The sequence below is a fragment of the Microtus pennsylvanicus genome, chromosome 6 (genome assembly GCF_037038515.1).
Source record: "Microtus pennsylvanicus isolate mMicPen1 chromosome 6, mMicPen1.hap1, whole genome shotgun sequence".
Classification (NCBI taxonomy): Eukaryota; Metazoa; Chordata; class Mammalia; order Rodentia; family Cricetidae; genus Microtus; species Microtus pennsylvanicus.
This window is the reverse complement of record NC_134584.1, coordinates 50074189-50099184: the sequence shown is the minus strand read 5'-3', so window position 1 is coordinate 50099184 and position 24996 is coordinate 50074189. Positions and strand designations below refer to the sequence as shown.

The 24996-nt window shown below is 42.0% G+C and overlaps 1 protein-coding gene across 2 annotated transcripts in view; it reads right to left on the bottom strand.

The window, feature by feature from the left end:
* The window catches only part of LOC142851962 (baculoviral IAP repeat-containing protein 1a-like), a 53323-nt gene extending 28836 nt beyond the window's left edge, over nt 1–24487 (bottom strand). For both annotated transcript variants that reach the window (XM_075976207.1, XM_075976208.1), the window contains exons 1-8: nt 24408–24487; nt 18011–18090; nt 12826–13393; nt 11883–11982; nt 4754–4835; nt 3885–3936; nt 3077–3196; nt 1860–1959 (exon numbers count right to left, since the gene is read on the bottom strand). In XM_075976207.1, coding sequence (XP_075832322.1) covers nt 1860–1959; nt 3077–3196; nt 3885–3936; nt 4754–4835; nt 11883–11982; nt 12826–13390 — 1019 coding nt within the window. In that variant the 5' untranslated portion in view covers nt 13391–13393; nt 18011–18090; nt 24408–24487. The remainder of the gene's footprint in view (nt 1–1859; nt 1960–3076; nt 3197–3884; nt 3937–4753; nt 4836–11882; nt 11983–12825; nt 13394–18010; nt 18091–24407) is intronic.
* Between the last annotated feature and the right edge of the window lie 509 nt (nt 24488–24996).

Below are 24996 nucleotides of genomic sequence, written 5' to 3'. Positions count from 1 at the left end.
GAAGGGTTGCTGTGAACATCTTCAGAAAATTGCTTTGCTCAACTGCCAACTGAGATAAACCTGGCACACAGGTTACACCCTAAATAATCTGATTAACGACGCCCCCATTCAGCAGGAAGCAGTTTGGAGAGAAAAAACTGTGCCCATGTTCCCAAATATGGTTTATAAACGTTCTTTTACATTTAAAGGGGGATATGATATAGGTATAAATAATTTGCATTAGTATAGATTTTGCTTTATTTATAGAGATTTAAGGTCAATTTTGTTATATGTATAAATGTTTCTGATGTAACTTTTACTTGATAACTGTTTTGTTATATGTAATTTTGCTATGTTAAGGTTAAAGCCTTCCTTTTTTTGTTTAAACAGAAAAAGGGGAAGTGATGTGGGAGTGTCATATATCAATCTGTTGATTTCATTGTTTAAGCAATAAAGAAACTGCTAGGCCCATTTGATAGGCCCACCCTTAGGTGGGTGGAATAAACAGAAGGGAAGGCTGGGAGGAAGAGGAAGTGAGGTCAGACTCCGCAGCTCTCCTCTGAGGAGCAGACGCAAGAGAGACGCCATGCTACCTGCTCCAGGGAAGACGCACGCTATGAAGCTCCAACCCAGGATGGACTTAGGCTAGAATCTTCCCGGTAAGCGCACCTAGGGGCGCTACACAGATGATTAGAAATGGGCTAAATTAATATGTGAGAATTAGCCAGTAAGGGCTAGAGCTAAGGGCCAAAGCAGTGTTTAAATGAATACAGTGTCTGTGTAATTATTTCGGGGCATAAGCTAGCCGGGCAGGGCAGGCGGCTGGGGTGTTTGGGGACGCAACCCTGCCGCCGCCCATATTACTACAACCAAAAGACATCTTCAACTGTGCTTTTCTGTATTCACTTGCTTGACTTTAGAAATAAAGTGGTTTTAAAGTCACTCGTACTAAATGATTTCATATGAAAGAAAACCACACAGTGCCTTCTCTGTGAACTAGGACTGCGGGTGTGCACCACTGTCCAGTCACAACACTCACATTTAACTCTGCACATACTGGTATTTAGTTCTGAAAAATTCAAGAGAATTACTTAGTAAAAATAACAAATTTCTTCTTGCAACTGAACATTTCTAGAGAGTTTTTTTATGTGTAGAAAATGAGTAAAAATAAACTTGAAGCACAGAAAGGGAATGAGAGTCGCCCAATTTACTGGTTCCATTCCCAGCATTGGGAAAAGAAATTTTTTTTACAAAAAAAGAAATATTATGTATGAAATCTTAGATATTGGAAATAGGAAATTCTAAAAGCTTCTAGGAGGGGGAAAGTAGTTTCTAATCAAAGGAATCGAAACAGTATGAAACTGCCACGCACACCCTGGACACTCATCACTTTAGAGGCTGATGAAGAAAGTCATGACTTCAAATTCAACTGGGCTACATAGACAGTTTGGAATGGTATGAGCTATATAGCAAGATCCCGTCTTTAAAAGCATATGTATTGCCATGTGGTGGTGGCACACGCCTTTAATCACAGCACTCGGGAGGCAGAGGAAGGCAGATCTCAGTGAGTTCGAGGCAAGCCTGGTCTACAAGAGCTAGTTCCAGGACAGGCTCCAAAGCAGCACGGAGAAGAAACTCTGTCTTGAAAAACATATATATATATATATATATATATCTCCAGTAAAAACCAAGTCTAACTATGAGAGGAAAGCTAGACAGGGAAGATGTCATGGGAGGAAGGAGATGAAGATAAAGTATGTGTCCTTCATAGTGGGAACTGGAAGATGGGCAGAGACTATCCACAGAGAAAGCAGGTTTGAGAGCAGTGACGGAATAACTGCTGAAGTACATTCAAAGTTATGGGAATTCATCCTGCTCACTTGGGATAAAATCTGGTGTGATCTTCTAACGGGTCGTCACCTTCCTCCCATTTCCACATATATGCACCACAGGAGAAACACTGGACAGTGTCCCTTATGCCTAGAAGTAAGAAAATGTGGTCAGTGTGTTACTCCAACACATGCGTATCAACTCACACGCAGATAATAACTCAAGATCTTGAGAGTAAAACCCTATTTGCATCCCCAATTGAATTGTGTGGCAAAGTCATGCATGGGTCATGGGGGGCAACAGTTCACAGGGGACTCTCGGTCCTCCAATGGGGTGGCCAGCAACAGTCACTGAATGCTCCTGTGCACTGTGTATTTTGACCATCTCAGCCCTGTCATTCTAAGAGATTTTCAAAGAACAGAAGCTCCGTGGGAGTAGAGATTTCTGTCTGATTTGGACAATGATGACATGGTGAACTCTCACAGACAAACAATAAGAAAGAAGACACGTGAGGATAGGAGGTGGAGAAACACAGGAGCAAGCTTAGGGGCTCTCTGTAAGTGAGATCGTGAAGAATTCCTTGTCTCTTCCCACGTTGTTTCCAGGTCTAGTTCACTAAAAATAGGAGCACGTTGCCCATGAGACCTGATGAAGGCTGGCAAGAGGAAACGCAATAAAGAAGGGACAAAGGATTAAGACTGTGAGGTAAAAAGACCGTTCGTGCCAGTGGAATACGTCTGTTAGGTAAAGTGTCTCCACAATTCACATTCTGAACTGCTCTGACAACCACACAGTGCTATGTTAGTTACCACAGTGACAGAGCCACACAAAACTCCATCTCAACTCAGGAGTGCACCTGGTCGGAGGAACATTAGCAAGATAACCAGGGAGGGTATCGTATCTTTTCCTTCCTCTCCTTGTACTTTAGGCAGTGACCCAGCTGAGGGGAATGAGTTTCGTCTATTACCAAGTGGAGCTTCTGAGGGGCAGCAGCAAAAGAGAGATGAGGAACTTGTGGAAGATCCTTCATAGGTTGAAACTAAGGAAATGAATTTTGTTTCTCCTGTGAGCACTATATGGTAAAAAGTGATCCACACCCTACTTTCTCCCATTCTTCCTTAGCAACAGATGGGCGCAAATACTGATTCACCTGGACCAGAACATCTGATGGACGCAAATACTGACTCACCTGGACCAGAACGTCTGATGGACGCAAATACTGACTCACCTGGACCAGAACATCTGATGGACGCAAATACTGACTCACCTGTGTAGAAAAGGCCTGCTCTGACCAGATCTTCAACAGCCACGGGTGATTCTTGGGGCCAGTCCTTAAAAGTGTCCAGCCTTAGCTCTTCATTAGCAAAGACACTATCATTGCAGTAAGCTTGGGAGTTGTGGGGAGAGAGAAAAAAACAGATGTATGTGAGACCAGCATTTGAAAAGTTCAAGTTAGCTGTGTGTGTAGATGGAATGATCTGATGTACTGTGCTTGCATCAAAATAATTGAGAGTGGTTAGAAAAGCACAAAAGAATAAAAGATACAATCCAAGAATAACTAAGAAAAATATTTTTACAGTCTATATGTCTTTATTTTATTTTACTTTTTACTTCTATCGAACCATGGAATAATAGGGAATAGCATATTTATTTGTTCATTTATTTATTGTTGTTATTTTTCTTTTCTCTCTTTTTGTGTTGTTTAAGAAAGAACGGGGACAAAAAACACAATCAGGGAGTCAACCAACTTGCCTCATTTATTTGTTTGTTTGTTTATTATTGTTTGTTTGCTTGCTTGTTTTGGAATGTAGGTTGATTATTTTCTTCTTTCTCCTTTCCTTCCTTCCTTCCTTCCTTCCTTCCTTCCTTCCTTCCTTCCTTCCTTCCTCCCTCCCTCCCTCCCTTCCTCCCTCCCTCCCTCCCTCCTTCCCTCCCTCCCTTTCTTCTTCCTTTCCTTCCTTCAGCCCTGCCTGGCTGTCCTGGAAACAGAACTGGCTAAAAACAGACTGGCTTTCAACTCACTCACGGAAAGGAAATAAACAAGCAAAGCATTTAGAAAGTGCCTGAGGTTTTACCTGACACCATAGGTAATTCTCTTCTGACCCAGGAATTCAGAAAATGTTCTCCCTGAAGGAAAAAAATTCAGGTTACTGACTGATTTATAAAATAGACCTCTGTCTGTGAGCTGCAACTGAAGGACTCCCCTGCCCCCAGCACTAAAGCGACATTTCACTAGAGCAGCGGAAGTGTTGGCAAAGCAGACCTTTAGTCCGATTTCTGTTGATCTCGGGAATTTTATGCAGTACAGACCAGCGGCGAATGTTTACCTGTGCAAATGGGAGCTTTCTCGGGGTCACTCTCAACAGACACGCAGCTCAGCAACAGAACTGCAGTCACACACACAGATGCATTTGGCTCAGGGGGAACTGCGCCATGGGAAGGAAGCTCCCCTCAGAAGGACCTTTCCAACTGAGCAACTCTCCCTTCTGGGCGAGAAAACTGCACCCAGACTCTCAGCCCTGCTCTCTGCAGACACAGCCTCTGGGTCATCAGCCATTCCATTCTCCTTTGGCTTCTGTGTGGGCTAAGTTTCCCACCGCTTCCCACTAGGAAGTCCCTACTAGTGTAGACCCTAGACAACCAGGGGCGGGAGCCAGCTCTGAGAGCCCTGCTGTCGCCAGGTGCTAGGACAGAAGACTGGGTCGGGCACCTAGATGGGGGCAGCAAAAAGAAACTGGGGAAGTGGGCTCAGTCAGAGAGAAGACGGAGAAAGTAGCAGAAGCCACCCAAAGTCTGCCTGAAAAACCACGTCTACATAGTTGCAGCTTAGCAAGACTTTTGCGTCTCCACTCTGCGGATGAGATGTAGGAGCATGAAATCTATGAAAAAATAAAACTCCTCAATGACTCCACACCAGTGGGAAGAGTTTGCTGCTGTGAATTACCGTAACATGGACAAATCCCTCGTAGCTTTTAATATACTGGGCAATTTCCTCCGAGGATTTCTTACTTCGAAGAAATTCACACCTATAATTAAAATACATCCCAATAAATAGAGGTGTTCTCAAACACAATGAGCATTTGATAAAACCTATAAAACCACTGGACTTTATACATCAGCAAAACTGTTAAAAAAAAAAAAAAAGCCTTGCCCCAATAGTAGGCACAAGTCCTGCCCAGACCCAAACCAGATGGGGCCCCGGACTGAGAGGGGATGTAGACACAGAGTCTGACTCTTAATCAAGAAGCTGTTTGCAAATGATCCCTGCTGATGAAGGGAAATCGGTTTCCTCCAGTGAAGTGTCACTGGGTATAACAACCACACTCCAGGACAGGCCCCAGGCCCAGGAAGAGTTGGCCAACACAAAATAAACTCCATATTATTTTTATGGGCATCCCTTTCATTTGGGGGTTTTGTTTGGTTGTCTTACTAGTTATTTATTTATTTTGGTTTCCGTGTGTGTGTGTGTGTGTGTGTGTGTGTGTGTGTGTGTGTGTGTGTCTGTGCTGAAACACAGAAAACAAAGTTGGCTGAGCAGTGTGAGGGGTGAAGTGGGGAAGATCTGGGAAGAACTGGAGAGGTGAGGGGGGCATAATTAAAATATATTGTGTTAGAAAATTCACTCCAACGTTTCTCATGAGAAGCACCACTGTTTTTTATTTATATGAGTGACAGCACATGTGGTTATTCACAACTGAATCTTCAGATTACTTTTATTTTTATTTTATAATGGGGCGTCCCTGTGTGGCCCAGGCTGGCGATAACCTCCTGGCCTGAAGCAATCTTCAGCCTCAGGAGCGGCTTCAGCTGTAAGCACACACCACAGCACTGTGGTGTAAAAAAAAAAAAAAGCATCAGAGAGACTGGCACAGAGACAGAGTGGGGAGAACTCGGCCTTTCTGAGGGGATAAGCCTAGTTCCCATGGCAGATCAGTCACTAATAGTAAAGAGAAACTATGAAAATTCGTTGTACCATATTTCACCTACTAAACAAAAAGACCATGATAATTTTTTTAAAGTAACAGGTATTAACCTTTTAATTTTGACTTTTTACAAAGTATATTGAACAGCTTCCTGCAAGGCATTCCTTTTCCATAAAAACTAAGGTACTTTGAAGACTAAACAGTATTCCTCTAACTGACACGAACGTTTCTTTCTGATGGTGTGGTAAGGAGTGGGCTGAGAGCTCTTTCATCAATGGGATGCTGAAATGCCCTGGTCCCTTCTAATCACAGAAGAAGATGAACTCAATCACATGACTCAAAAGGTCACATGATTCGATGTCTGTGGTGGCCAGGGATTCTGGCTCCACTTCTCCTCCCTCTCCATGCATTCTTCTGGGCCTGAATGCAGCCCGTGTAGCACACAGCACCTGGGGTGGACTATAGTGAACTGAGGTTATTGGTCCTTTTACAAATATTATAATAAGTCAACTTGCTTTTAAAACATTTCAGTACTTTTTTTTTCTCTTGAGATAGGGTCTTATATGGGACAGGCTTGCCTTAGGCTCTCTGGATAGCAAAGATAAAAACCCTGAGTTCCTGCTCCTCTAGCCTCCATCTCCCAAGGCCTGGGGTTACAGGCATGTGCCGTCACTCCCACCTCAACGTTACTTTCTCAAATGGTATTTTTAAAAAATTGCAATTGCCAGACATGTTGACACAAAGTACAATCCCAGAACTTGGGAGTCGGAGAAAGGAGAATCGTGAGTTTGATGCCAGTCTGAGATACATAGCAAGTCCATGTTTCAAAACTTAAAATTATACTAAAATCAAAAAGAAAATATTCAGATATTTTGCCAATATTTCATAAAAGAAGTGATCAAGCCAGTGTTCAAAACTGAAGTCTAAGAAGCTAAGGATAAATGAAACAACAAGAAATTTAGAGGCTGAGTTCTGAAGCCAGCCCTGGGCTCATGCTGACAAACAGACAGTACAGCAGTTACTGCACGTAACGTGTGGTAGACTTCTGCAAGGCCTATGGCTACGGATTATTGTCTGTATTTTACATTCGTCTAAGAGGGCAGTGCTTCAGGACTGGAGTCAGGCAGCCTGCATGTGCAAGCCTGCCTCTATCTGGCACTTCTTGTGTGAGCAAGCCTCACTCCTTCCAGCTATGGGGCCAGCCCCTGGACTGTCTCTCTTCTTATGTGGGTCATGTTCCCTCTGTACAATCTGAAGACCACTGTCCACTGCAATAACAAAACCTTGAATCTTGGACACAAACCTATTTTCTCTTGTGGCACTGGGATGTGGGCAACCTAGGTATCTGGTCCTCTCGTTCTTTTAGCAGAGGGTGGCTTTGAACTCCTAATTCTCCAGTTTCCACTTTCCTCGAGCTGGGATTACAAGTGTGAGCACTGCATCAAGCAAGCATTTTCATTCGGTACATATTCTGCAGTATGTGAAACTGCTTACAACGCTTTAAACATTCTTACTTTCTCTCATTTGTGCACCATTTCCACCCCTGTATAGAGTAACTTATTTATTAGTTAAGGTAAATCCAGGAAGTGCTGCTTGACAAGACATTATCTTAGTATTTGGTGATGTGACTGGAGAGATGGCTCAGACATTAAGAGCACTAATTACTCTTCCAGAGGTCCTGAGTTCAATTCCCAGCAACCACATGGTGGCTCACAACCATCCATAATGAGATTTGGTGCCTTCTTCTGGCATGAAGGCAGACATGCAGGCAGCATACTATATACACAATAAATAAATAAAAATAAATAAACAAATGTAAATTTTAAAGTATACAGAGGAGAAAGATAAAATTTATTTTTAAAAAATTATTTATTTATTTATTATGTATACAATATTCTGTCTGTGTGTATGCCTGCAGGCCAGAAGAGGGCACCAAACCCCATTAGAGATGGTTGTGAGCCACCATGTGGTTGCTGGGAATTGAACACAGGACCTTTGGAAGAACAGGCAATGCTCTTAACCTCTGAGCCATCTCTCCAGCCCATGAATTTTTTTTATAATTGCACATCTGCCACTTTAAATTTTATATATAATTTATATATATAATTTATAATTATATATAATTTATAATTATATATAATTTATAATTATATATACATAATAAATAAATAAATACTTAAAAAATTTCATGGTGACCTAGAGTTTGAATCCCTGGTACACACACCAAGGTGAAGAAGTATGATCACACATAACTTTAACCCTAGCCATGCAAAAGCAGAGACAGGCAGGTCCTAGAGGATCACTTGCCAGCTAGTATAGCCTGATGGAGGAAGGTCATTGGTTAAATAAAAAGAACTGCTTGGCTCTCATTGGTTAGGAGATAGGTGGGAGGAGTAAACAGAACAAAATGCTGAGAGGAAGAGGAAGTGAGGTCAGACTCGACAGCTCTCCTCTCGGGAGCAGACGCCTCAGAGAGAGACGCCATGCCCCGCTCCCGGGCAGACACACGCGATGAAGCTCCGACCTAGAATCTTCCTGGTAAGACCGGTGCTATACAGATGATAAGAAATGGGCTAGTCCAGGTGTGAGAGTTAGCCTAGAAGAGGCTAGGTAGAAATGAGCCAAGCAGTGTTTAAAAGAATACAGTGTCTGTGTAATTATTTCGGGTAAAGCTAGCCGGGCAGGCGGCTGGGGTGTTGGGGATGCAGCCCCGCCGCTGCCCCTATTACTACAAATGGCACCTAGATGTGTGGCTGAGTCCACAGAAAGCCTGAGAAAGCTTGGAAAAGAATAGAGTAAAGCATGTTTCTTATGGCAATTTCTTGGGTCTGCTCTGCTTGCTAGAGGCAAGCAAGCGCTCTCATATAAGAGAGGCGTCCTGACTCAGCTTCAGCTGCAAAGCTTGCAGCTCATTAAGAGGTCCTGCCACGAAACACTTAAACGGTGTTGACGAAAAGCTGAACGCATGCTTTTCGGTTTTAAGCTGTAGCAGGAAAAAAGCTGTGCCGTTTAAAAATGCCGGCTTTCTGGGCTGTCCTGCCAGGGCAAACTCTGACTGTTTGAGGCAGGAGGGCCGGCTACCGAGAGAGGACTTGAGTGTTGTCTGTTGTAGCTCGCTGGCTGGCAGGGACCTTGAAACGCCATAGAGGTGTGGCTATAAACATGGCTACAGATAGTACCTCAGCCATGAGGCTGGAAAGCTAAGGAATGGGCTACATCTAGCCGGCAAAGCCACGGCTTTAGTCCTACTGATATTGCTTGGTACATTAAAGACTCATGTGGTCAGAAAAACAGATACAGTAAAGAGAACGTCAAAGAGAAAGAAAAATTTTAAATGGTTTACAGTGTTAAAATATATGCAGACTAAAAGTTAAAATTCTTAAAGTAAACCTCTGTGACTTCAAGGTGTGGTAGCACACGCCTTTAATCCCAGTGCCTAGAAGGTAGAGACGAACAGATCTCTGTGAGTTCAAGGTGTAGTAGCAAACACCTTTAATCCCAATGCCTGGGAGGCAGAGACAGGCGGATCTCTGAGAGTTCAAAGACAGCCTGGTCTACAAGTCAAAGATATACGCTCAAAAAGCAAAAAGTTAACCTAGGAATGTCACAGCTTAGATTCTTAAGCGCCTAGTGATTTAAAGGCACAAATGAAAAGTGCTCCTGGATAGTAAAAAATTGCAGATTCACAATAGGACAGATTCAGACCACTAAATGAGTCACACTGTTGGATGAATGTACGTAGGCTTGGGAGAAAGAAGAAAAAGAATATAGAAAATAAAGTTAATGTTAAAAAAAAGGTAAAGTCTTTAAAGAGACAGAGTACAGATAGTTAAGAGATTAAAAGAAATAAAGAAAAATAAGCCACGTAAAAATGGAAATTTCACAGAGAGTCTGGATTATGTACATTGTATTTTCTTTAAAATTTTTGACTGTGAAGGAGCTAAGTACAGAGAGACATTTCATTATATGGGCTGCCAAGTGGAACCAGTACGGATATCATGAGGGTATGATTTCAGAATTTGGATCTAAGGATATGATACTTTGGAAAAGAGATTCTTCTTTTGTTTTCACAGAGGATCAGACCTTATGGATTGCATTTATCCCGATATGGTATGATAGACCACGACCTCCCGAAAAGTTCCTGTGAACACCCTCAGAAAATTGCTTTGCATAACTGCCAACTGAGATGAAACTAGCACACAGGTTATACCATGAAAGACCTAATTAACGACGCCCCCATTCAGCAGGAAGCAGTTTGGAGAGAAAAAACTGCGCCCATGTTCCCAAATATGGGTTATAAATGTTCTTTTACATTTAAAGGGGGATATGATATAGATATGAATAATTTGCATTAGTATAGATTTTGCTTTATTGATAGAGATTTAAGGTCAATTTTGTTATATGTATAAGTGTTTCTGATTTTGATTAAGGTATTGTGATTGTGTAGTTCATTTAAATATGTACTGTATAATTAAGAAACATAGGTTGTTAATGGATAATCATCGATAATAGTAAAGCTTGTAGTCATGTTAGTTGGATTTTCTAGATATACAGAGATATATTTTAGATAGACATTCTTCATATCTTTCAAAGACTGCAGAATATGGCATTTAAAATATTTTAATAACTTAGGGTTTTTCATGACAATGAGACACGTCTGCTCCTGGCAGCACCAATCTACTTCAAGAAGAAGATGGGCATCGAAGAGGATCCTTATGGAGTTTGATAGCCATTTGGGCAAGAAACTGTTCTTGCCTGGACTGTTGCATAAACTGGACAAAGAGAACCCGCAGAGAGAGGACTGCTGAACTTGCCTAAAGGTGAGATGGTCTTTCGGGGTTCCTGATTCATGAAAGAGTCTGCGAGACATTCTGCAGGACACAACAGATAGTGACTGAACTGACTTTGAATTTTCCTGCTTTATGGAAATGTCTGCTGGATACCATGGGCCTGAAGCCTGAAGATGGATGCCCCAATGGTACAGAGGAACTTTGGGTGACTGTCCAGGCAGCGAGATGTCTCTGTCATTTCTAGAGTTTTAAAAGTTGCTTTTTTCTTGTTTGCTTAGGTAGTATTGTATCTTTCTGGAGTCTTTGATGGAGTTAAGAATAGTTAGTTTTAATGGAGTTAAGAATAGTTAGTTATAGTTATAGTTTTCCTTAGTTATGATAAAGATTATTGTAACTTTTACTTGATAACTGTTTCGTTATATGTAATTTTGCTATGTTAAAGTTAAAGCCTTTTTTTTTGTTTAAACCGAAAAAGGGGAAATGATGGAGGAAGGTCATTGGTTAAATAAAAAGAAACTGCTTGGCTCTCATTGGTTAGGAGATAGGTGGGAGGAGTAAACAGAACAAAACGCTGGGAGGAAGAGGAAGTGAGGTCAGACTCGACAGCTCTCCTCTCGGGAGCAGACGCCTCAGAGAGAGACGCCATGCCCCGCTCCCGGGAAGACACACGCGATGAAGCTCCGACCTAGAATCTTCCCAGTAAGACCGGTGCTCACAGATTATTAGAGATGGGTTGATCGGTATATCAGAATTAGCCAGTAAGGGCTAGAGATAAAGGGCCAAGCGGTGTTTAAAAGAATACAGTTTCCGTGTAATTATTTCGGGGCAAAAGCTAGCCGGGCAGGCGGCTGGGGTGTTGGGGACGCAGCCCCGCCGCCGCCGTTCATATTACTACAATAGCCAATCTATGAGCTCAGTTCAATGATTCTGTCTCAAGCAAGGTACAGAGTGAGAGGGAAGACAGGCTAGGTCAACCTGTGGTCCATATATGTGCCCACACTTACACTATATACACATGCAACAAATCAAACCAAAAAAAATGTTTTAAAATGAAAGCGAAATAAATTGGGGGTGGGGGTTGATACAGGGTTTCTCTGTATAAAAGCCTTGGCTGTCTTGGAACTCACTCTGTATACCTGGATGGCCTCAAAGTCACAGAGACCCACCTATAAGTTCGTGTGATTCAAACTTATCACTGTGACCAGCTCTTCCTTGCCTGAAAAATTCTGGGTGATCCCATACTGAACAAGAGAAAGATTAGAACTCAAGGGACTACTCCAACAATGTGCCTCTTTGTCTCTAATTTATTTTGCTCTTTTAAAAAATTGAAATTTTAATCATAAAATATTTGTTCACTTACTTGGGGAACCACTTGGCATGCTCCTTCCAAGGATCGTCTCCTTCTTCCCAGTTTCCCAAGCATCCAGCGCAGGAGAAACACTGCACAGTGTCCCTTTTACCTACAATGCAGTGACATGTTCTGACTGGCCAGCAATAACACCAGAGGTGTCTTAGAGATGATCATATTGTACCGAAACAAGATGGACTCCTCATGACCTCTCAGGCTGAATCTACATCCAGAATCCCACTGCCGTAAATGACCCCCTCTGAACATCGGACCTCCACCCTCTAGCCATGGTCTTCTGACATAGGCGTACCCCAGGGCCCTGCACATGCTAGCTAAGGAGTCTGGCACCAAGCTACACCCTCAAGCCAGCAATATTTTCTAATGTCCACATTTAAAGAAAAGTAACCTTTTATTTTATACATGTATGGTGTAGGAGGTCCTTCTGTTTGTATGTTGCTTTCACTAGTTAATTAATAAAGAAACTGCTTGGCCTGATAGGGCAGAACTTAGGTAGGTAGAGAAGACAGAACTGAATGCTGGGAGGAAGAAAGCAGAGAGCGAGAGAGCCACCATGGAGACGCCAGGTCAGACATGCTGAATCTTTCCCGGTAAGCCACGACCTCGTGGTGAACACAGATTAATAGAAATGGGTTAAATCAAGATGTGAGAGTTAGCCAATAAGAGACTAGAGATAGTGAACCAAGCAGTAATTTAATTAATACATTTCTGTGTGATTATTTCAGGGGTTAAACTAGCCAGTTGGCAGGAAGAACAAGCAACCCGCTTCTCCTTCAACACATATAGAGCAAGTTAGTGATTCTATACTAGTTGTTGAATTTTAATAAAATAGGTTTATACCTGATACAACAGTTAACAATTGACAAATATTGCAAATAAAAACATGAAACTGAACTTTATATTTATATAAACACATCACACAATGGAATCCAGTTACCTGTAAAGACGAAGCCAGCTGCTGAGAGCACACGTGGCGATGTCCCATGGGCATAGAACGGCCAGTTCTCAAAGGACTCCAGTCTGGCCTCCTCTTCTTGGTACCTTGCTTTGCCGCCCCTCAGCTTCTCTGGACTCTTCACCCTTATGTCATACTTGCCAATGTTCCCAACATCTTTGCCCAAAAGGAACGCACATTCTGGACGCCATCTTTGGTGGTTTTCTATGGGAGTTTTCCTTAGGCTGGTACCAAAGAGGATTAAACTACAGCAGAAGCACTGAACACCATGCTTCACCCCGGTATAGTAAAACCCAGCGGCTGCCATCTCCTGTGGCGTCCATGAACTGAATGTGTCATAGGTCACAAAAGTCTTTAATCGTTTGGCTTCATTGCGCATCTGTGGGTTAAAACCTTTCTTCATTTTCATTCGTAACTTATGCTCTTCTTCTTCTTGACTCCTTACAAGCTGACCCATGTCCATACCAAGAAGAGCAGAGAGCTCAGGGAGAAAATTGTAATCAAATTCAGAAACTCGCTCCTCAGAGGCCTCCAGGGGAGCAGCCATTTTCTAAAAGGAAAGGGAAAGCAGATGGTGATGACAAGGACGGTTTTTAGTACAAAAAGCTTGAATTCAGGGTCCATGAAGTGGCTCAGTGGGTAAGACACATGTAGTCAATCCCTGGACCCACATGGTAGAAGGAGAACTGACTCCCACAGGTTGTCCTCTGACCTCCATCCACATGGACACAGCGATACACATACTCATGCCCCTGCCCCACACAACCAAATAAAAGAAATAAAAAATTTAAATACAGATCATGTTCTCAGCTTTTAAAGAAGGCAGAATATATTGAAGAAATACCTGGATTGTCAAGATGAAAGGAAAGTTGTTTGGGAAATTATAAAACATCAATATTCATCTGTTTACTCAAGAAATAATCGCTGTCTACTTGACCAGCGATGAACAAGACAAACAGACCTGGTTCCATTTATAAAGGCTTCTTCTTCTTCTTCTTTTTTTTTTTTTTGCTTGTTATTTTGGATTAGAATCATGTCATGTACCCCATGCCGGCCTAGAACTTGAGGCAGGCATTATAGGATATTGTTTAGCCATAGACCCTGTTTGGTTTAGGTTATGCACATTTTCCTCTTGCAATAACCTATATATACTACACACACCCCTCCTTCAGACTCAAGCCTGGTATGGGAAGTCCTATATATGTGCTGCTTTTACTGGTTAATGAATAAAGAAGCTGCTTTTGGCCAATGGCTTAACAGAATATAGTCAGGCTGGAAAAGATATATAAAGAAGGCAGAGTCGTGAGACACCATGGAGCCACCAGAGGAAAAAGACACAAACTGCTAGCTGAAACTTTGCTGGTAGGCCACGATCCTCGTGGTAAAATATAAAATAATAGAAATGGGTTAACCAAAGACAAAAGAGCTAGCTAGCAATACGCTTAAGTGATTGGCCAAGCAAGTGACTAAGCAGCCGGGTACAACACCAGCCTGCAGTGGACTACTCTCATCTCTAAAGCACTTGGCAATAATCAAGTTTAGACAATCTCTAATCAAGTGTATCAACAATGTATTAGGAAGGAAGAATGAACAGGTTGATCTTGCCTGAACTGGTTTGGGGCATGTGCAAGGAAGTAAAACTGTCCTCAAGTAAACATTTATGCAAATTATGCTTAATTAGTATGCATAATAAGAAAGTCAGATGCATTATGGGAAGGACATGCTCAGGAACTAAAGGCGTGGTTAGTTTAAGCCTTTCAGCCAAAATAGAGAACTATTCTCACTACCAGTGACCAAACCCTGTCCTTTTCTTCAGCCCTATGAACAAAAGCCTCCAAACACTGATCAGGGCCCTTCAGCACTCTCGTCCACACGGCCATTTGTCGATCTGACAGTGTATCCCTCTCTAAATCTGTAACATCACTTTGCTCTGGACAGTTATTTTGCTTCTTTTAAAAATTCGTGAGCCCTTATTTTCAGTTGTTTGAATAAGAGGCCAAGAGTCTCTTGGAACACAACCCAGACAACCTTAGTTTCCAGAATGCTGTACAGGTTTGCATCACCAAGACCAGTGCCAAACGTTAATTATGAAATCATTTTTGTGACATGGGCATTTATTTACAATGCATGTCAGAAAAAATATATACATTATTCCATAGGCTGGTACAGGCAATTTCATAAAATTACTCAGTTCTTTGAAACTGTTGTGTGTTGTGAGCACAGTTTTCCGGTTTCGTGCTCTGCATCTAAACTCTGTTGAGTCCAAAGAGGACCCCAAAATGATAATGTTAGCATCAACATCCTAACCCAGGTAGGTAAACTGAAGGTCACTGAGTAAACAGAAGCTAAACTCAGCTTTCCTCAAGAATCTCGAAAGGCAAGTTTCTGTTTACCGGGAAACCACTACTTCCCTATCCACCTGCCCCCAACAGTCAGCTCTCTGAGACAAAGGCATCTAGTTCCTGATAACCCAAACAGCCTGCACGAACTCCCAGGCTGCTCTGGCCCACACCTCTCCTCTCATTACAACCTGTCCCCTTAAAATTGACAAGGCTTTTCCCATGATGCTATTCTCTGCCCTCCGTGGGAATACCTGGCAGTTTGCTTTCCCAAATCAACTTTTCTTTCTCCCACGAGTGGTCCATTTCGGTGGCTTGACTGCACCCTGGCTTACAAACTCCAGATGCCCCACTGTTGCAGGTGAGGATCTGAGTCTGGTAGGCAGCCACTAGGATTCAGGGCTCTTATACCGCTTTACCATGGCTGTGTATAGAGCACATGGATAGTTACATGAAGGAGATAGTTTATTACAGGAGAGATTCTGACCAGCTACGAATGATGTCAGGCCTGATGGTGACCCGGATCCAAGAGAGGAAAGGGATAGATCTGCATGACATTTCACAAAATTTTCTACAGTATTTGCTTTTCCCAGTGTTCTTACAAAGCTAGCTCTTCTTGAGCATGCTCCCTTGGTGGAATGAAGCCCAGGTGGGTAAGGGCTTCCAGTCCTTCACTGCTGCTACCTTTCATGTTAATCTTTGGTGTTACAAGGAGGCTGCTAGTTCATTTCCTGACCGCCCAGACTTCTGAAATAATCACACAGAAACTGTATTATTTAAATCACTGCTTGGCCCATTCGCTCTAGCTTCTTATTGGCTAACTCTTACATATTAATTTAATCCATTTCTAGGAATCTATGTATTGCCACGAGGCCATGGCTTACCAGGTCAAGTTCTGGTGTCCGTCTTTAACGGGGCTACATGGCTTCTCTCTGACTCAGCCCTTCTTTCTCCCAGCATTCACTTTAGTTTTCCCCACCTAGCTCTTTCCACCCTGCTCTGCTATGGGCTCAAAGCAGTCAGTATTTTATTAACCAATGGTATTCACAGCATACAGAGGGGAATCCCACATCACTTTGGAGCCTCTTCCTCACCCTATTCCCTATTCTTCTGACTCGGGTACATAATTATTGTTATAAGTGCTACAGAATTTATTTTATGAACTATTTTTCTCTTAGCTAAAAGTTACATTGTACCATGAGCAAATATAAATCTGCAATGTACTGGGGTGGTTTTTGGGGATTGAGGTCAGGTTCTCTATTTTGGCTACCAGGCTTGGATTAACCAAGCCCTGAGCTCTTTCAGTGTCTAGGTTGGGTATTAGAGATTGAGCCCAATGCTTTTTGCATACTAGGATAGAACACACACACACACACACACACACTCATGAGTTACCTCGGCCAGCACAGCCATGAATGTCACAGAGACATAGAAAGTAGAAAGGTGAGCAATAGTAGATAGAGACACAAGACTCTGGGTCCCCTTCAAGAGTAAACTGTTTTTATTTCCCCACTACCTACTTATACATTGTCTAGCTAGTTGCTAGAGACAGCATTGCAACCAGGACTTGTGTATTTTTTACTCCCTTATCTGAGTTCTTCCTTTTATATTTCCTTGCCCTTGTGACACTGTGATCTTATCCAAAGATTAGAAAATCTATATTACTGTCTCCTACTTTAAGAGCTAATCCAACAGGCTTGTCAGTTACCCAACCAAGAGACCACTCCCCAGGAAATCTGATTCACCTGAAGATATGCTAAGAAAATGAAGGGACAATTATCTCCTCAAAGGATAACGTTATTTACAGATCTTCCGTCATGTCTTTCTGCTAAGCCTCCCCAGTTTTCTCAGTTCTAATTCAAAAGCTCGATGGTTACAAGCACTGATGTTCTTCCAGAGGACCTGGGTTCCATTCCCGGAATCCACGTGACCACTCCCAATGGTCTAACTCCAGATTCAGGGGGATTTATCGCCCTCTTCTGGCCTCCATGGGCACCAGGCTCACAACTGGTTGCATAGGCATGCATACGTAAAAACAAATAATAAATAAAATTCTTTAAACCTGTAACTTTTCCTTTTGCTCCCTATTATTCTTTGGATATTGAGCTAAGGCCTAAGCAGGGGCTTCTGCTGCTTTAGAGTTTGCATTTGTGGAGGTCTCAGCCCATGCAGCTGCTTACCGAAAACCAGTGCTGAATTTGTCTGAGCTCTAGGGTCCTAACTCAAAAGCATAACTTTCTCCATTTCTCTCCTTCTGCCAGTTGCCATATTTATAGCTTGCTGCCCCATTGTTTTCCTCCGAAACTCTAACAAATGATCCCTGAGCTTCCTTCTGATTCTGTAAATGTTTTAATTCACAAGACTTAAGAACCCAAAAAGGGAAACCTTGATTTTCCCTTAACACTTTTTGTGTGAGCATAGTTGTGATTTCTGAACGTGGGCACACCTGAGCCACAGTGTTCCTGTGGAGCTCAGACAACAACTTTTGGAAGCTGTTTTCTCCAACCTCCCTCCACAGTGGGATCCAGGAACTGAACTCAGGTTTGCAAGGCAATCTCTTTTCTGTGCAGTGCTTTTGGTTTTGTTTGTTTTGCTGGTGTTGTTTAATTCAGTAACACTTCTCAATGGCTAATTACAGCAGATCATTTAGACCACTGCCATTTTTCTCTTCATAAACAAACATTCCAATATGCAAAACAAAACCTTTTCTCCAAGCTTTAACATTGCCTCAGAATAAAGTCCTGAAATCAGAATTGCTGAGTCAGCCGCACGCATAGTTTTAAGGATTCTGGTGGATGTCTGGCTAGTGGCCACCTGAGATTCTTTACCTTCAGAAGAGTCAGGGTCCTGCTTCTTCCTCAGGTGGCTCCCTGCAATGGGACTTCACATAGCAGAATTTCGTGTCTCTCTGTAACAGGAAGAAAAGTCTGATTACAAACTGAGAACTGATTTCCCAAGGGAAAAGATCTGTCAGCAGTTTTGATGACTCCCAGTGGCCATCCGGGGTGGCAGTCATGGTCTTTGACAAGAGGCTCCAGCATACCCACAAGTATGTGACTGATACTTCCTTGGAACTAAGGTTGTGCGGCTCCATCAGAACCCACCAGAGCCTGTTATCATTCAAACCACACATTAATTCACTCCTTTTCTCCAGACACCTGCCCATCCAACCCCAGTAACTTTGAGAACAGAAGTTTACCAAAAAATTCAAACATGACACAAAATTTCTCCAGGAATCAAAAAACCTAGCCAAGTTTTGTTCAACTTTATCTCGATCTGGTATCTAGTATATTAGTTTTGTAAATTGGGGTTATTAAGAATAATCCAAGTAAATCCTAAAATTTTATCATTTTAGGTCTTTTTTTTCTCCTGTAACTAGCCCCTCCTAGTGGTTATTTTATTAACTGCACCTTTCAGTTCAATCTTAGATAATTCGGATTCATGTATACAATGAAGCAGTGCTTCCCCGTTGAATCAAATTGAAACTTTCCATCACTAGTTTGTAAGAGTAAGCAAGAGAATTTAAATATCTTCTGTGATAGCCAGTTGTAGTGGTGCACACCTTTATTCCCAGCCCTTGGGAGCAGAGGTAGGCAGATCTCTGAGTTTGAGACCAGTCTGGTCTACAGAGCAAGTTCCAGGACAGTCAGGGCTGCACAGAGAAAACCTGTCTCAAACAGCCACTCTCCACTCCCCCCAAAAAAGAATACTAAATAAACAAATGTACTCTGGGAGCATCTTAAATGTACATTGGCATCCTTCCCCCTTTCCGAGCTTAATTTTTAAGTTCTTCTAAAATAGGAATAAAAAAGAAAGCATGGACCAGCTCCTTAACAGAGCACTAATATCCCTGAGCTTACTGTGTTCTTGCTGTATAGTCTTGGCTAGCCTTGAACGTACGGTAATCTTCCTGCTTCAGTCTCTCAAATGCTAGATATCTTAATGCATTTTTATTACATTTTGAAAGTGTGTGTGTGTGTGACAGAGAGAGAGAGAGAGAGAGAGAGAGAGAGAGAGAGAGAGAGAGAGAGAGAGAGAGAGAGAGACTCATGCATGGTAACTGTGTGGAGGTCAGAGGACAACTTGTTCTCTTTCTACCAAGTGTATCCCAGGGATCACACTCAGGTCGTCAGACAGGTGCCTTTACTTGCTGAGCCATGCCTCCTGCGTGCTGGGATTGAAGCCATGCCCACCACAAGGCAGAATACCCTAGGGAGGAACTGCTCTAATTACTTTTTTCTAATTTTTTTCATCTTTTTTCTAATTCTTTTCTTTCATGATGTAATGAATTCTATGACCAAGAGCCAAAAGCCACTTCAAGAAGGAAAGGTTTATTTTAGTATACAAGTGCAGGTTACAGTCCAATATTGAGGAAAGTCAAGTCAGGAACCTGAAGGCAGGTCTGTTTGCTATTGCACACAACATCACCTCCAAATAAGGAACTCACTTCACAGGCAAATAAGGACAGCATAGACTGACAGTATGCTGCCCTAATTGGACAAGCAGGACACAAAAGAAAGTGATTACCAAACGTTGTCAAGACAAGGAGGGACAGCCCTTCAGAATATTCTGCTTCACAGAAAAGTCTGTAAGATAGGATAGGCCTATAGGCCAAAGATAGATGCCCCAATGTTGCAGAGGAACTTAGGGTGACTGTTCAGACAGCCAGCTGTTTCTGTCATTACTCTCTTTTTTTGGAAGTCACTTGTTTGTATTTTCTGCTTATTCAGTTAATATTATTTTTTTCTTGGGTCTCTGAGGGAGTTGAAGACTAGAAAGTTACAGTTTTCCTTGTTTACCAGATGCAGAAAGCAAGTTATGTAAGTAAATTACGTACAAGACTTTGGACTCACCAAGATAGGATAGATAATGGAGTATTTTCTCTGAATTTGTCAAAAGCAAATGAACTAGACATTGTTGATGTATTTATTGCCTGTATATATTGCATATAGTTATTGTACTTATTGTATATAGTTTTTCTTTTATTAGTTATAGCCTTCTTTCTTTATTTTAGAAAAAAAGGGATATATAGTAGTATTCTTTGTGTTTTAATAAATAAAGCTTGCCTGAAGGTCAGAGGGCAAAGCAGTCACACTAATCAGCCATTTAGGCCAGGGAGTGGTGGCACACACCTTTAATCCCAGGACTCCGGGAGACTGAGGCAGATGAATTTCCATGAGTTCAAGGCCACTCTGGGCTGCCCAAGATTGAATCTGTCTAAAAGAGAAACAGAGCTCGGGCTGGAGAGATGGCTCAGCAGTTAAGAGCATTGCCTGCTCTTCCAAAGGTCCTGAGTTCAATTCCCAGCAACCACATGGTGGCTCACAACCATCTGAAATGAGGTCTGGTGCCCTCTTCTGGCCTTCAGGCATACATGCAGAAAGAATATTGTATACATAATAAATATTAAAAAATATTAAAAAAAAACAAAAAAAAGAGAGAAACAGAGCTCACACAAAGGTGATCCCAGCACTTGGGATCACAGACCTTTAATCCCAGCACTAGGGAGGTGGCAACAGGAGAGATATATATAAAGGAATATAAAGGAGAAAAGACAGGAACTCAGTGGAGTGTGAAGTCTGAGGATTCCTGAAGACAGGATCTGGATCTTGTCCCTTAGGTCTGAAGATTTGGTAGAGGTAAAAGGTCTCTCTAGTGGTTGGCTGCTTTGCTTTTCTGATCTTCATGATGAACCCCAATATCTGTCTCTGCATTTTTATTATTTGTTACAATACACTGTGCAGAACGCTGCTTGCTAGCTGGCTCACAGCCCACCTTATAATCAGCTAGCCTTAAATAAATCATGACCACCTGCTTAGGGATGGAACTGCCTGCAGTGGGCCCTCTGACAGTAACTGTCAAGACAATATCCCCAGTCATGGCTACAGGGCAATCTGATCCTTGAATTTCCTCTACTGAGATTCTCCTCTCAGATAATCCTAGGCTGTGTCAAGCTGACCTCCAAAGCCAACCAGGGCAGAAACATATTACTGATGCTTTGCTCTGTGGTTGTGTTGTCAAGCTGCTCTCTGAATATTAATGTTTATTCCCATACATTAGTGCTGCTCTCGGTCTTGGTCAAAGAAGTTCCTTCTGTAGAGGGTAGAAGCCATGTATACTCATTGGGTCAAAGTTCTCAGGATGAGTAGCTGAGAATGATCAGCCCTCAATGAGACAGCTATATCAACCTTACCTTATGGCTGAGAATGATCAGCCCTCAATGAGACAGCTATATCAACCTCACCTTAGGGCTGAGAATGATCAGCTCTCAATGAGACAGCTATATCAACCTCACCTTAGGGCTGAGAATGATCAGCCCTCAATGAGACAGCTATATCAACCTTACCTTAGGGCTGAGAATGATCAGCCCTCAATGAGACAGCTATATCAACCTCACCTTACGGCTGAGAATGATCAGCCCTCAATGAGACAGCTATATCAACCTTACCTTAGGGAACATCATGGACCAGAGGAGAGAAAGAAAATAAGAGTTAAAAAATGAGGAGGAAAGCTGTAAAATGTTTTCTGAAATGGACATTGAACCCATGAACTCATAGCAACTGTGGTTAACTGCACAAGACCTCATAAGACTAAGTCAGTCAACATTCTTAGCACAGACAGGGAAGTGGCTCATAAGGTCACAACTGAACAGCTTATAGGCAGTTTATGGCGGCTATGGGACAGTCTTTTTTTCCAGAGGTGTGACCAGTTGTAGGTTCCCCACACTCATGCAGACAGCACCAGCTGAACTCAGTTGATTATGGGAAAAAAAGAAAGACACATGAAGATGGGAAAGGGAACTGTATGAGGTCTGTGCATGGCTCTAAGGGGGTGTATGATCAAGATACATTATATGCATGTATACAAACTCAAAAAATAAATTTTAAAAGCTTTAAAGAAAATAGCCAAATTTTAAGATTTTAACACACAAAGTCACAGAATATATACAGCCAATAAATTTTTAGAAAGATTTAAAAAGATATAATATATATTTGAGACTCTCAAATAATAATTAAAAAATTTTAAAGAGAATCATCTAGAGAAAAAGATTTCTTCCAGGTTACATCTCAGAGAAGCCTGAACTGGACAACTTTTAAAGTCTTCTGTGTAAGCTCTTCAGAAAGGGACTGAGTCTCTCCTAGCTAGCATACCTCTGAAGGCTAGAGTCACAGTACGAATTTGTGGGATAGAGGATGCAAAGTCTCCAGCGGGAAGCACAGCGAAATTCAGGGAAGAAAAGGGGGAAGTCCCTCCCCCTGAGAGGCTCCCTGATCTTTCCCTGGAGAGCCTCATGTGGAGGGAGGGGCACAAGCTAAAATCTCTACAATTCCAGGGAACAGTCATTAATAGCATGGAAACCGTGGTCCCAGAAGCTTGAGGTAGCTGGTAAAATTGTGAGGAAGCAGAGAGTGATGAGTCCCTAATTTACTGTGTCTCTTTACATTTACATATCCTGGATATGTCACAAGACTAAATTATAATATGTAGTCCTTCTATTTGGTTACATTCACTTAGCGTAATGTTTCCAAGATTCATCCATGCAATATAACATGCATCAGTACTTCACACTCCCTTGTCAAATACTATATTTCTGTATGTCGTATCTTATTTATCCACTCATACTTATCCATGCATTTGATTTGATTATACTGTTTTAGATTTTACGAATAATGCTAGTGTACACATTACTGTTCAAGTGGTCTAATCACACCATTAAAGTTTTCTCACTACCTTCCGACTGTTTTACACAGATCACTACAAATGCCCTTAGGTCCTCGTTTCAAGCCCAAGACCTTCATCACATCACATTCTTTATTGTTTTAGTTCATTTAGAAAGAAATGTACACTGTACATTAGTACACTGTAAAGACAGCAGCAGGCATGGCACGCTCAGAACAACTGCCTACTTGGGTATTTTGTTTCTCTGATGTGTGCATTTGAGACAGGGACCCAAGGGAGTCCACAGCAGTCCTCACACGGGCGTTTCCCACCATGCACCCCATCATAACTGTTGTAAAGAGACTGCGGATTCTGTTTGGGTGTCATCAGAAAGTTTCTGCCTGCATAGGGTATTGGGTATCCTGGAACAGGAGTGGCAGACAGGTATGTGCCAGGTGGGTGCTGGGAATTGAACCCTGGTCCTCTGGAAGTTAAGCCAGTGCCCTTAACCACTGAGCCATCTTTCTAGCCCCCCAGAATGTTTCTTTAATTCAACAAGGCTGTAACAAATGAGAGACTTACTATGGTGCTTTGACAATCTGAGGAGTTGGTGGAACAGACTATAAATAGGTGGAACATTGGCATAAATTATCATATTCTGAAATTTCAGAAGTAACTCCATCTCTTTCCTCCTTTTTGGATGTCAAGTCTAATGATTCGCCTGAACACCACCATCCGGTTTACTAGACTTGAGATCTTTCTGTTCTCGTTGTTTCCTTCCTTATGGATGGCATTGACCTTCAGGTCATCATTCCACACAATTCAGAGCAAATGACCAAGTTAGTCTACAGCAGCCTCTCTCATTTACTTCCTCAACAACTGGGTCACATATAAAGTTCATTCTAGAAATGAATCATTACTTAAACCAAAGGCATAAACTTACAAACACCCCACTAACCATAGACCCTTGCCTGCATTCCCAGCATTTCAATTATGCTAGTTCAATACCTTTGGGTAGGTTGAACAAACTCTCTTTATAACACTTCACATACTCTGCCTTGATCTGTCTTACCTAATTTGAAATTTGTCTACTACCTATATTTCTGCAAAAACTTCAGCAACATAAAGTTTTTAATTTGTTCCATTTGTTTCTGTTTTGTTTTGGGGACAGAGTCCTATTATAAGCCCAAATCATCCTCAAAGTTGATATCATCCTGCCTCAGTCTCCTGAGTGTGTGTATGTGCCAAATGATAGACCTTTAAGGTAAAGTTCACCTTTTCATTTAAAGGTACAACTGGCCATCATGTGGAAACGATCACATTTAACAATATTTAATAAGACTTAAAAAAACAAACCACTTATCACTAGTATATAAAATCCCCCAGGGATTATCCTTCTGAAGGACTAGCTTCCTGTTCCTCCTCTTTACAGAAGGAACTGGCCATGACTTGGCAGCTTTGCTTGGTTACTTCATGTTTGCCAGCACAAGCTGCATTATTCGTTTTGCTGGGATAAGATGCCCTGACAGAAGCAACTTAAAAGAGACAAAGTCCATTCCAGCTTACAGTTTGAAGGCATAAATTCCAACGAGGCAAGGAAGGTGTGGTAGAAGGAGCACAGGCTTCTGGTCATATTGCATCCTCAGGAAAGAAGCAGAGAAAATAAGAAGCTGAGCCAGGCTCTAAACCCAGAAGTATTCACTTCCTGCAGTGAGGCTCCGCCTCCTAAAGGTTTCACAAACTACCCAAACAGCACTGGGAACTGGACGACAATAGTCAAACACATGAGCAGCCTAAAAGGGCTATTTTACAATCATATCACAATAATCAAGAACCAGTAGTCTACACTAACTTCATACATATCTGAACAATTTCCTCTCCCACCTCATCCTTATGCTCCTCTTTCTTTTATTAAAAATGTTTTATTAGATATTCCTTATTTTGTGTGTGTTTGTAGTGAGGTACACACATGCCATATAGCAGAGGTCAGATCTCTCCTTCAGCTAGGTAAATCTTGGGGATGGTTATCTCCTGATCTGATTCTTTTGTTTTGGCCCAAAATCCCATAGAAGCCCTTTAATAAGAAACCAAGAAAGTATTTGAGGAACTAGAACTCAAATTGCAAAGTTAGGGAAGCCACCAGTTAAGGCTCTGG